The sequence below is a fragment of the Oncorhynchus nerka genome, linkage group LG10 (assembly GCF_034236695.1).
Source record: "Oncorhynchus nerka isolate Pitt River linkage group LG10, Oner_Uvic_2.0, whole genome shotgun sequence".
NCBI classification, from domain to species: Eukaryota; Metazoa; Chordata; class Actinopteri; order Salmoniformes; family Salmonidae; genus Oncorhynchus; species Oncorhynchus nerka.
The window spans coordinates 6,818,841-6,832,025 of NC_088405.1; the positions used below are offsets into that span (position 1 = coordinate 6,818,841).

Genomic DNA, 13,185 nt, shown 5'->3' on the forward strand with positions numbered 1-13,185 from the left:
TTCCGCATGGCAAGCGGTACTGGAGTGCCATGTCTAGGAACAAAAGGCTTCTCAACAGTTTTTACCCCCAAGCCATAAGACTCCTGAACCGGCAATCAAATGGCTACCCAGATTATTTGCATTGTGACCCCCGCCCCCCTACCCCCTATCTTGCGCTGCTGCTACTCTGTTTATCATAAACTCAGCAAAAAAATAAAAAGTCCTCTCACTGTCAACTGTGTTTATTATCAGCAAACTTAACACATGTAAATATTTGTATGAACTTAAGATTCAACAACTGAGACAAAACCTGAACAAGTTCCACAGACATGTGACGAACAGAAATTGAATAATGTGTCCCTGAACAAAGGGGGGTCAAAATCAAAAGTAACAGTCAGTATCTGGTGTGGCCACCAGCTGCATTAAGTACTTAAGTGCATCTCCTCATGGACTGCACCAGATCTTCCCGTTCTTGCTGTGAGATGTTACCCCACTCTTCCACCAAGGCACCTGAATGTTCCCGGACATTTCTTGGGGGAATGGCCCTAGCCCGCACCCTCTGATCCAACAGATCCCATATGTGCTCAATGGGATTGAGATCCGGGCTCTTTGCTGTTAATGGCAGAACACTGACATTCCTGTTTTGTAGGAAATCACTCACAGAACGAGCAGTATGGCGGGTGGCATTGTCATGTCAGGATAAGCCTGCGGGAAGGGTACCACATGAGGGAGGAGGATGTCTTCCCTGTAACACACAGCGTTGAGATTGCCTGCAATGACGACAAGCTCAATCCGACGATGCTGTGACACACCGCCCCAGACCATGACGGACCCTCCACCTCCAAATCCATCCCGCTCCAGAGTACAGGCCTTGGTGTAACGCTCATACCTTTGACGAAAAATGCAAATCCGACCATCACCACTGGTGAGACACAACCGCGATTCGTCAGTGAAGGGCACTTTTTGCCAGTCCTGTCTGGTCCAGCGATGGGTTTGTGCCCATAGGAGACGTTGTTACAGGTGACGTCTGGTGAGGACCTGCCTTTACAACAGGCCTACAAACCCCCAGTCCAGCCTCTCAGCCTATTGCGGACAGTCTGAGTACTGATGGGAGGATTGTGCTTTCCTGGTGTAACTCGGGCAGTTGTTGCCATCCTGTACCTGTCCCTGGTGAGGACCTGCCTTACAACAGGCCTACAAGCCCCCAGTCCAGCCTCTCAGCCCACTGCGGACAGTCTGAGCACTGATGGGAGGATTGTGCTTTCCTGGTGTAACTCGGGCAGTTGTTGCCATCCTGTGCCTGTCCCACAGGTGTGATGTTCGGATGTACCTATCCTGTGCATGTTACACGTGGCACTGCGAGGACGATCAGCTGTCCGTCCTGTCTCCCTGTAGTGCGGTCTTAGGCGTCTCACATTGCAATATATTGCCCTGGCCACATCTGCAGTCCTCATGCCTCCTTGTAGCTTGCCTAAGGCACGTTCACGCAGATGAGCAGGGACCCTGGGCATCTTTCTGTTGGTGTTTTTCAAGTCAGTAGAAAGGCCTCTTTAGTGTCCTAAATATTCATAACTGTGACCTTAATTGCCTACCGTCTGTAAGCTGTTGGTGTCTTAACGACCGTTCCACAGGTGCATGTTCATTAATTGTTTGTGGTTCATTGAACAAGCATGGGAAACAGTGTTTAAACCCTTTACAATGAAGATCTGTGAAGTTACTTTTATTTTGACTAATTATCTTTGAAAGACAGAGTCCTGAAAAAGGGACGTTTCTTTTTTCTGCCGAGTTTATCTGCATAGTCACTTTAACCACACATTCCTGTACGTACTACCTCAATCAGCCTGACTAACCGGTGTCTGTATGTAGCCTCTACTGTATGTAGCCTCTACTGTATGTAGCCTCTCTACTGTATATAGCCTCTCTACTGTATGTAGCCTCTCTACTCTATGTAGCCTCTCTACTGTATGTAGCCTCTCTACTGTATATAGCCCCTCTACTGTATATAGCCTCTCTACTGTATATAGCCTCTCTACTGTATGTAGCCTCTCTACTCTATGTAGCCTCTCTACTGTATGTAGCCTCTCTACTCTATGTAGCCCCTCTACTGTATATAGCCCCTCTACTGGATGTAGCCTCTCTACTGGATGTAGCCTCTCTACTGGATGTAGCCTCTCTACTGGATGTAGCCTCTCTACTGTATATAGCCCCTCTACTCTATATAGCCTCTCTACTGTATATAGCCTCTCTACTGGATGTAGCCCCTCTACTGGATGTAGCCCCTCTACTGGATGTAGCCCCTCTACTGGATGTAGCCCCTCTACTGGATGTAGCCTCTCTACTGGATGTAGCCCCTCTACTGTATATAGCCTCTCTACTGTATATAGCCCCTCTACTGGATGTAGCCTCTCTACTGGATGTAGCCCCTCTACTGGATGTAGCCTCACCACTTGTTTTTCAGTCTTTTTACTATTTTTAATTTATTACTTTACTTATCTATTGTTCACCTAATACTTTTTGTTGTTTTTACATATAAATCTTACTATTGGGTAATTAAGGACCTGTTGTGTTCTATTGGGTAATTAAGGACCTGTTGTGTTCTATTGGGTAATTAAGGACCTGTTGTGTTCTATTGGGTAATTAAGGTCTGCACCTGTTGTGTTCTATTGGGTAATTAAGGACCTGTTGTGTTCTATTGGGTAATTAAGGACCTGTTGTGTTCTATTGGGTAATTAAGGACCTGTTGTGTTCTATTGGGTAATTAAGGACCTGTTGTGTTCTATTGGGTAATTAAGGACCTGTTGTGTTCTATTGGGTAATTAAGGACCTGTTGTGTTCTATTGGGTAATTAAGGACCTGTTGTGTTCTATTGGGTAATTAAGGACCTGTTGTGTTCTATTGGGTAATTAAGGACCTGTTGTGTTCTATTGGGTAATTAAGGACCTGTTGTGTTCTATTGGGTAATTAAGGACCTGTTGTGTTCTATTGGGTAATTAAGGACCTGTTGTGTTCTATTGGGTAATTAAGGACCTGTTGTGTTCTATTGGGTAATTAAGGACCTGTTGTGTTCTATTGGGTAATTAAGGACCTGTTGTGTTCTATTGGGTAATTAAGGTCCTGTTGTGTTCTATTGGGTAATTAAGGTAATTAAGGACCTGTTGTGGACCTGTTGTGTTCTATTGGGTAATTAAGGACCTGTTGTGTTCTATTGGGTAATTAAGGACCTGTTGTGTTCTATTGGGTAATTAAGGACCTGTTGTGTTCTATTGGGTAATTAAGGACCTGTTGTGTTCTATTGGGTAATTAAGGACCTGTTGTGTTCTATTGGGTAATTAAGGACCTGTTGTGTTCTATTGGGTAATTAAGGACCTGTTGTGTTCTATTGGGTAATTAAGGACCTGTTGTGTTCTATTGGGTAATTAAGGTCCTGTTGTGTTCTATTGGGTAATTAAGGTCCTGTTGTGTTCTATTGGGTAATTAAGGACCTGTTGTGTTCTATTGGGTAATTAAGGACCTGTTGTGTTCTATTGGGTAATTAAGGACCTGTTGTGTGGGTAATTAAGGACCTGTTGTGTTCTATTGGGTAATTAAGGTCCTGTTGTGTTCTATTGGGTAATTAAGGTCCTGTTGTGTTCTATTGGGTAATTAAGGACCTGTTGTGTTCTATTGGGTAATTAAGGACCTGTTGTGTTCTATTGGGTAATTAAGGACCTGTTGTGTTCGGCGTGACAAACTTTGATTTGATTTATAATGATTCTTCACACTGCTCGTTTTGTCACAAACTGAAATTAGCCGAACTCTTCAAATTTTGGCAACTAGGAAATGGAGGTGCAATTTCTGCATTGTGCAGCTCTGAAAGACTCGGGTCACAAATGTCATTAAATTAATCAATGTACCACGACTTCATACTAATTATAAGTTTTATTGTATGTGCATCAGCATTTTGTTTTGTTGGTGTCATTTTAGCGAACAAAGATTTGTTGGTTGGGAAAAAAAATCTGAGTGGCTGGTCGATTTGGGGTCACTTAGAAATGTCCTTGTTTTTGAAAAGATAAGCACTCTTTAAAATAACTTCAAATTGATCAGAAATACAGTGTAGACATTGTTAATGTTGTAAATGACAATTGTAGCTGGAAACGGCAGATTGTTAATGGAATATCTGCATAGGCGTACAGAGGCCCATTATCAGCATCAATCAAATCTATTTATATAGCCCTTCTTACAGGAACCAGGCTGAGGGGTGGCCAGTCCACTTCTGGCTGTGTCGGGTGGAGATTATAACAGAACATGGCCAAGATTTTCAAATGTTCATAAATGACCCGCATGGTCAAATAATAATAATGTGAACAGGTCAGGGCTCCATAGCCGCAGGCAGAGCAGTTGAAACTGGAGCAGCAGCACGGCCAGGTGGACTGGGGACAACAAGGGTTCATCATGCCAGGTAGTCCTGAGGCATGGTCCTAGGGCTCAGGTCCTCCGAGAGAGAGAAAGAAAGAGAGAATTAGAGAGAGCATACTTAGGAACTAGCTCCCGCTGTGGGGATCAAATCAGCGGAAACTTCAAGTGCGCCACGTATAATTTTTGATGAAACTCAAACTTCTTTAAAATACACATACAAGGTACTGAATTAAAGCTACACTCGTTGTGAATCTAGCTACCGAGTCAGATTTGTAAAATGCTTTTCGGCGAAAGCATGAGAAGCTATTATCTGATAGCATACATCCCCAAAATACTACAACGCCACTTAAAACGACAGATTTTGCGGTAGCCGGCGCTACCCAAAACGCAGAAATAAAATATAAAACATTCATTACCTTTGACGAGCTTCTTTCTTGGCACTCCTAGATGTCCCATAAACATCACTATTGGGTCTTTTTTTCCGATTAAATCGGTCCATATATAGCCTAGATATTGATCTATGAAGACTGTGTCATCAAGGAATAAACTGAGTTTGATAACGCAACGTCATTTTTTAAAATTAAAAAAGTCGATGATAAACTTTCACAAAACACTTCGAAATATTTTTGTAATGCAACTTTAGGTATTAGTAAACATTAAAGATCTATCAAAATGATCACGGATCGATGTATATTCAATAGCTCCACGTTCTGATATCATGTCCAAATATTTCTCAACCAAAACATCCGGTCGGAGACCGGAAAAAATGCTCTGCCTTGCGTCTGTTTGACCAAGAAACAAATCCGAGACAAATGACAAGACTGGTGACATCGTGTGGAAGCTGTAGGTAATTGCAACCTCGGCCCCATTTAATATGGTTCACCTTTAACAATAGGTTGGAGTGGCACATTTTTCAGTGATCAGATGTTCCTGCACTTTTCGATGAAACGCACATTCTGTTATAGTCACAGCCGTGATTTAACCAGTTTTAGAAACGTCTGAGTGTTTTCTATCCACACATACTAATCATATGCATATACTATATTCCTGGCATGAGTAGCAGGGCGCTGAAATGTTGCGCGATTTTTAACAAAAAGCTGCGAAAATTCGCATGAGCCCTAACAGGTTTTAAATTCACAGAGGACACCGGATAAGACAGGAGAGTACTCCAGCTTTAACAAACTGACCCTAGCCCCCCGACACAAACTACTGCAGCATAAATACTGGAGGCTGAGACAGGAGGGGTCAGGAGACACTGTGACCATGTACAATGATACCCCCGGACAGGACCAAACAGGCAGGATATAACCCCACCCACTTTGCCAAAGCACAGCCCTCACACCACTAGAGGGATATCTTCAACCACCAACTTACCATCCCGAGACAAGGCCGAGTATAACCCACAAAGATCTCCGACACTGCACAACCCGGGGGGGGCAACCATCACTCCTGTGTTCCAATGGCACGTTGTGTTAGAAAATCCAAGTTTATCATTTTTAAAAGGCTAATAAACAATGTGCCATTGAAACACAGGAGTGATTTCTAAGTGACCCCAAACTTTTGAAATTTGTGTAATTAATCATATTTATCGTATCCTGTTTTTCTCCAGACACCATCACTGGGAGAACTGTCCCCAGCATCAAGACTTCACCATGCGCACCATCCAGACTATAGAAAACCACATCCCTGTGCTGAGGGAGAGCATTGTCAGGACTCCTTTCACAGGGAGAACTGTGTGCCTGTTCAATACGAATACAAACAGACACAATCCCCATCAGACTCCCCGTCACAGCCCTTATAACAGCCAGACTCCCTGTCACAGCCCCTATAACAGCCAGACTCCCCGTCACAGCCACAATCCCCGTCAGACTCCCTGTCACATCCCCTATAATGGCCACACTCCCGGGTGCACTCCCCTTCAAAGCCCCTGCCGCAGCCAGACTCCCTGCCGCAGCCCCTATAACAGACACACTCTCCGCTATAGTCCTTATAACACCCGTTCTCCCCGCCAGACTCTCTGTCACAGCGACCACCTCTCCCTAGAGCCCAGCCAGTACCCAACTCCCCAGCCATGGTTTTCTCTACCCCTGGCGAGGAGGCAGCCAGCGGAGACCTCTTCTACTGTTGTTTCTGAAGGCTGTTTCTCTTCCTCCTGCCCTGCTAGGCTCAGCACATTATGCAGAGCAGCAGATGGAGAGGAGGAGAGTGAGACGGGAGAGAGCGAGCAGGCGCACGCGCATGGAAAGAGGCTGCAGGGAGGAGGGGGAGAAGGGAAGCAGCGAGAAATCGAGCAGGGAGGAGGGGGAGAAGAGAAGGGAGATATCACACTGGCGCAGGGAGGAGGAGAGCGAGAGCAGGCGTACGTAGTCTTCGCATCATCATCATCAGCAGTGCTCCTCTCATCATCGTCACGGGAAAGCAGCATCACAGCCTCGCAGCAGCAGCTACGCAGACGGACGGAGGAGCAGCAGAGAAAATGGCAGCTGTTTTCAAAGACATGGCCTGAGTCTCGGCGCCAGACTGAGGTGGAGGCTGAGATTCAGCATCATGGGGAACCAGGAGGGGAAGCAGAAGAAGGGGAAAGAGGGGGACGGATACGGACAGGACGCAGCGGAACATACCACCGGGGAGCCCCGTCACGCTGACGGCACAAACAAAGGATTTCACCACGGCAAGAAATCACACGGAAAACATGGCAAAGGAGGAGGAGAGGAGAAGAAGAATAAGAAGGAGTCTAAATCGTCTGTGTTCTCTATCAGGAAGAGGAAGAATCTAAAGGGGAAGGGATCGACAGGGGGATCCAGGGAGGATGTGTTGTCGTCTCAGAACGAGCTGGACTCCGCTCACTCTGCTCACACCAAAACACCAGATCTCTCTCTGTCAGCTGACGAGCTGGGCCAATCTGACACCGAGGGACTAGCAGAGCCTGGTGATGGGCATGGTGCTAGGAGTCATGGTTGTATCACGGGGGAGAGCCGGCAGCCCACTGGGGAGAGCCGGCAGCCCACTGGGGAGAGCCGGCAGCCCACTGGGGAGAGCCGGCAGCCCACGGGGGCGACCGCGGACACTGTTCCAGACCAGCAGGGGGAGGTTGAACAGAGAAAGAGGAGCAGCTCTGGTTCAGACCCGGACATCTATAGCTTTCACTCAGCTGCAGAACAAGAGGACCTGCTAGCCGACATCCAGCAGGCTATTAGACTACAGCAGGGGGTGATTATCTCCACCGCTGAGCTGAGTGAAGAGCTGGGTTGGGGAGGAGGGTGGAGGAAACAGAGGTCTGACGAGGTTATAACTACCCCCAGTCCCACTGAACAAACCCCTCCACCGGAGCCTCTCTCTGCCCCAGAGGCAGCCCCCGTCACTGGCCGGGAGAATGGCCTGCTTTCTAAACCGTCTCTGGATGGGGAGGAGGAGGAGGAGGAGGAGGAGGCGGTGGTGGAGGAGGAGGAGGAGGAGAGGGGAGCTACCACTGCTACAGAGGAACTCAACTGGGAGTTGAGAGGGGCTGAAACAGAACCAGCCCTTTGTGCCTCCTCTTTCTCTGGGACAAAGGAGCAGGAGGAGGAGCAGGCGGAGGAGGCATTGAGCTGCCAGGAGGTTAACGGTAACACTCAGCCCCTCTCTCAGCCCCCCACTGCCCAGACGAACGGCCATGTTACCAAGACAACCAGCGCTACCAGCTTCCCAGACCTCACAGCCTCCTTTGAGAGCGCTGTAGAGTCTCCTCTCAGAGAGGAGAAGGAGGTGTTGGAGGAGGTGGAGGAAGGGGAGGAGGAGGAGGAGGAGAATGACCTGGACATGCCTCCCCTGTCAGCCGAGAGCCTTAGTCACAGTGATGCGACCACGAGCCACGAGGACATAGACCTGAGCTCTGGCAATGCCTCCGAGGAAGAGGGGAGGGTGGGGGACTGGGTGGGGGCAGGGGTGGGGGCTGCAGTCAGCGTTGAGTCCCTGGAGTGTCTTAGCAGGGGGGATCTGAGGTGCTCTGAGCCTGCCGACGACCCTCTGATCACCCAGAGAAGGAAGAGCAGCGTGTCCTTCTCCCCTTGGCCCTCTCAGGAGAGCCCTAGCCTGGCCATGCGTCTCCTCAAGTCCACCCTGACCTCCACCCTTCCATCCTACAACCACTCTTCCTCAGGCACCAGCCCCACAGTCAAACCCTACCCTCCCATTTACCCGTCTTACGTCAAGACCACCACCAGGCAACTCTCTGGCTCCCCAGGCACCTCGCCCTCACGGAGCCCCTTGTTCCGCCAGCGCTGCCACGACCTGGGACACCGCACCGAGAAGTGGAGGGTTAGACGACAGCGCTCCCACAGCATCGCAGGTCCCCTCAGCTGGTCCGCGGACTGGACCGAGGAGCTGGACAGGGAGCGCCCCATCAAGGCAGGATCAGCAGACTACCTGGAGGGGTACGGAGGGTCGGAGGACAGGCTGAGGGGGGGCAGTCAGCCCCTGTGTGCCACACGGAGATCCTCCGCCGGACACGTGTCTACCTGTAGCTTCCACGACATCTTCACCGGTGAGTTTTATTCCTTTATTTTCACAGGGACTCTCCAAAGGCCTCTTTCACAAGTTTTTGATTTGTTTTATTTTTATGTTGTGATGGGAAAAAGTACCTAAATATATAAATCGCTCTGTATAAGGGACAGGGTATTGTAATGGGGCGGCAGGTAGCCTAGTGGTTAGAGTGGAGGGGCGGCAGGTAGCCTAGTGGTTAGAGTGGAGGGGCGGCAGGTAGCCTAGTAGTTAGAGTGGAGGGGCGGCAGGTAGCCTAGTGGTTAGAGTGGAGGGGCGGCAGGTAGTCTAGTGGTTAGAGTGGAGGGGCGGCAGGGTAGCCTAGTGGTTAGAGTGGAGGGGCGTAGCCTAGTGGTTAGAGTGGAGGGTAGCCTAGTGGTTAGAGTGGAGGGGCGGCAGGTAGCCTAGTGGTTAGAGTGGAGGGGCGGCAGGTAGCCTAGTGGTTAGAGTGGAGGGGCGGCAGGTAGCCTAGTGGTTAGAGTGGAGGGGCGGCAGGTAGCCTAGTGGTTAGAGTGGAGGGGCAGGTAGCAGGGTAGCCTAGTGGTTAGAGTGGAGGGGCGGCAGGTAGCCTAGTGGTTAGAGTGGAGGGGCGGCAGGTAGCCTAGTGGTTAGAGTGGAGGGGCGGCAGGTAGCCTAGTGGTTAGAGTGGAGGGGCGGCAGGTAGCCTAGTGGTTAGAGTGGAGGGGCGGCAGGTAGCCTAGTGGTTAGAGTGGAGGGGCGGCAGGTAGCCTAGTGGTTAGAGTGGAGGGGCGGCAGGTAGTCTAGTGGTTAGAGCGTCGGGCCAGTAATCGAATCCCCTAGCTGACAAGGTAAAAATCGGTCGTTCTGCCCCTGAACAAGGCAGTAAACCCACTGTCCACCCGGTAGGCCGTCATTGTAAATAAGAATTTGTTCTTAAATTAACTGGCATGCCTAGTTAAATAATGGAATAAAGTACAAGAGCGTCGTCCTGCATCAGCTGTTGTGGGACTACAGTGTGTCGGCTAGCTGCTGTTGTGGGACTACAGTGTGTAGGCTAGCTGCTGTTGTGGGACTACAATGTGTAGGCTAGCCGCTGTTGGGGGACTACAGTGTGTAGGCTAGCCGCTGTTGTGGGACTACAGTGTGTCGGCTAGCTGCTGTTGTGGGACTACAGTGTGTAGGCTAGCTGCTGTTGTGGGACTACAGTGTGTAGGCTAGCCGCTGTTGGGGGACTACAGTGTGTAGGCTAGCCGCTGTTGTGGGACTACAGTGTGTAGGCTAGCTGCTGTTGTGGGACTACAGTGTGGAGGCTAGCTGCTGTTGTGGGACTACAGTGTGTAGGCTAGCTGCTGTTGTGGGACTACAGTGTGTAGGCTAGCTGCTGTTGTGGGACTACAGTGTGGAGGCTAGCTGCTGTTGTGGGACTACAGTGTGTGTGGGCTACAGTGTTGAGGCTAGCCACTGTTGTGGGACTACAGTGTGGAGGCTAGCTGCTGTTGTGGGACTACAGTGTGGAGGCTAGCTGCTGTTGTGGGACTACAGTGTGGAGGCTAGCTGCTGTTGTGGGACTACAGTGTGTGTGGGCTACAGTGTTGAGGCTAGCCACTGTTGTGGGACTACAGTGTTGAGGCTAGCCACTGTTGTGGGACTACAGTGTTGAGGCTAGCCGCTGTTGTGGGACTACAGTGTTGAGGCTAGCTGCTGTTGTGGGACTACAGTGTTGAGGCTAGCTGCTGTTGTGGGACTACAGTGTTGAGGCTAGCCACTGTTGGGGGACTACAGTGTAGGGTAGCTGCTGTTGTGGGACTACAGTGTGTGTGGGCTACAGTGTTGAGGCTAGCCACTGTTGTGGGACTACAGTGTTGAGGCTAGCCACTGTTGGGGGACTACAGTGTAGGGTAGCTGCTGTTGTGGGACTACAGTGTGTGTGGGCTACAGTGTTGAGGCTAGCCACTGTTGTGGGACTACAGTGTAGGGTAGCTGCTGTTGTGGGACTACAGTGTGGAGGCTAGCCACTGTTGGGTGACTACAGTGTAGGGTAGCTGCTGTGTTAAGGGGTTTCTCTCACTCTGTCCTTGTTTCAAGCAGCACACTTGAAGTTCTCATCTTACCCATGTTCACAATATTCATGAGTCTTTTCTGAATAGCAATCAAGCAATGAGTATAATTATCCACCTGGTTATTTCAATGTTATTTTCTCCTGTCTATTTTAGATGTTTAAATGTCTAGGATGTGCTAACTATTCCATCTAGACAGTAACTACTACTTAACTAGTCCATCTAGACAGTAACTACTACTTAACTAGTCCATCTAGACAGTAACTACTACTTAACTAGTCCATCTAGACAGTAACTACTACTTAACTAGTCCATCTAGACAGTAACTACTACTTAACTAGTCCATCTAGACAGTAACTACTACTTAACTAGTCCATCTAGACAGTAACTACTACTTAACTAGTCCATCTAGACAGTAACTACTACTTAACTAGTCCATCTAGACAGTAACTACTACTTAACTAGTCCATCTAGACAGTAACTACTACTTAACTAGTCCATCTAGACAGTAACTACTACTTAACTAGTCTGTCTAGATGGTAACTACTCATCTAGACGTGGCTACAGTAACCACTCCTCTAGACGTGGCTACAGTAACCACTCCTCTAGACGTGGCTACAGTAACTACTCCTCTAGACGTGGCTACAGTAACTACTCGTCTAGACGTGGCTACAGTAACTACTCGTCTAGACGTGGCTACAGTAACTACTCGTCTAGACGTGGCTACAGTAACTGCTCCGTCTAGACGTGGCTACAGTAACTGCTCCGTCTGGACGTTGCTACAGTAACTACTCGTCTAGACGTGGCTACAGTAACCGCTCCGTCTAGACGTGGCTACAGTAACCGCTCCGTCTAGACGTGGCTACAGTAACCGCTCCGTCTAGACGTGGCTACAGTAACCGCTCCGTCTAGACGTGGCTACAGTAACCGCTCCGTCTAGACGTGGCTACAGTAACCGCTCCGTCTAGACGTGGCTACAGTAACCGCTCCGTCTAGACGTGGCTACAGTAACCGCTCCGTCTAGACGTGGCTACAGTAACCGCTCCGTCTAGACGTGGCTACAGTAACCGCTCCGTCTAGACGTGGCTACAGTAACCGCTCCGTCTAGACGTGGCTACAGTAACCGCTCCGTCTAGACGTGGCTACAGTAACCGCTCCGTCTAGACGTGGCTACAGTAACCGCTCCGTCTAGACGTGGCTACAGTAACCGCTCCGTCTAGACGTGGCTACAGTAACCGCTCCGTCTAGACGTGGCTACAGTAACCGCTCCGTCTAGACGTGGCTACAGTAACCGCTCCGTCTAGACGTGGCTACAGTAACCGCTCCGTCTAGACGTGGCTACAGTAACCGCTCCGTCTAGACGTGGCTACAGTAACCGCTCCGTCTAGACGTGGCTACAGTAACCGCTCCGTCTAGACGTGGCTACAGTAACCGCTCCGTCTAGACGTGGCTACAGTAACCGCTCCGTCTAGACGTGGCTACAGTAACCGCTCCGTCTAGACGTGGCTACAGTAACCGCTCCGTCTAGACGTGGCTACAGTAACCGCTCCGTCTAGACGTGGCTACAGTAACCGCTCCGTCTAGACGTGGCTACAGTAACCGCTCCGTCTAGACGTGGCTACAGTAACCGCTCCGTCTAGACGTGGCTACAGTAACCGCTCCGTCTAGACGTGGCTACAGTAACCGCTCCGTCTAGACGTGGCTACAGTAACCGCTCCGTCTAGACGTGGCTACAGTAACCGCTCCGTCTAGACGTGGCTACAGTAACCGCTCCGTCTAGACGTGGCTACAGTAACCGCTCCGTCTAGACGTGGCTACAGTAACCGCTCCGTCTAGACGTGGCTACAGTAACCGCTCCGTCTAGACGTGGCTACAGTAACCGCTCCGTCTAGACGTGGCTACAGTAACTACTCCATCTAGATGGTAACTGCTCCGTCTAGACGTGGCTACAGTAACTGCTCCGTCTAGACGTGGCTACAGTAACCGCTCCGTCTAGACGTGGCTACAGTAACCGCTCCGTCTAGACGTGGCTACAGTAACTACTCCATCTAGATGGTAACTACTCCCTCTAGACGTGGCTACAGTAACTGCTCCGTCTAGACGTGGCTACAGTAACCGCTCCGTCTAGACGTGGCTACAGTAACCGCTCCGTCTAGACGTGGCTACAGTAACTACTCCATCTAGATGGTAACTACTCCCTCTAGACGTGGCTACAGTAACTGCTCCGTCTAGACGTGGCTACAGTAACCGCTCCGTCTAGACGTGGCTACAGTAA

The 13,185-nt window shown here is 49.7% G+C and overlaps 1 protein-coding gene across 1 annotated transcript in view; it reads left to right on the plus strand.

The window, feature by feature from the left end:
* The window catches only part of LOC135573611 (formin-2-like), a 164,509-nt gene that overhangs the window by 10,406 nt on the left and 140,918 nt on the right, over positions 1-13,185 (plus strand). Inside the window, 2 exon segments of the mRNA XM_065022872.1 lie at positions 5,984-6,829; positions 6,831-8,896. Coding sequence (XP_064878944.1) covers positions 5,984-6,829; positions 6,831-8,896 — 2,912 coding nt within the window.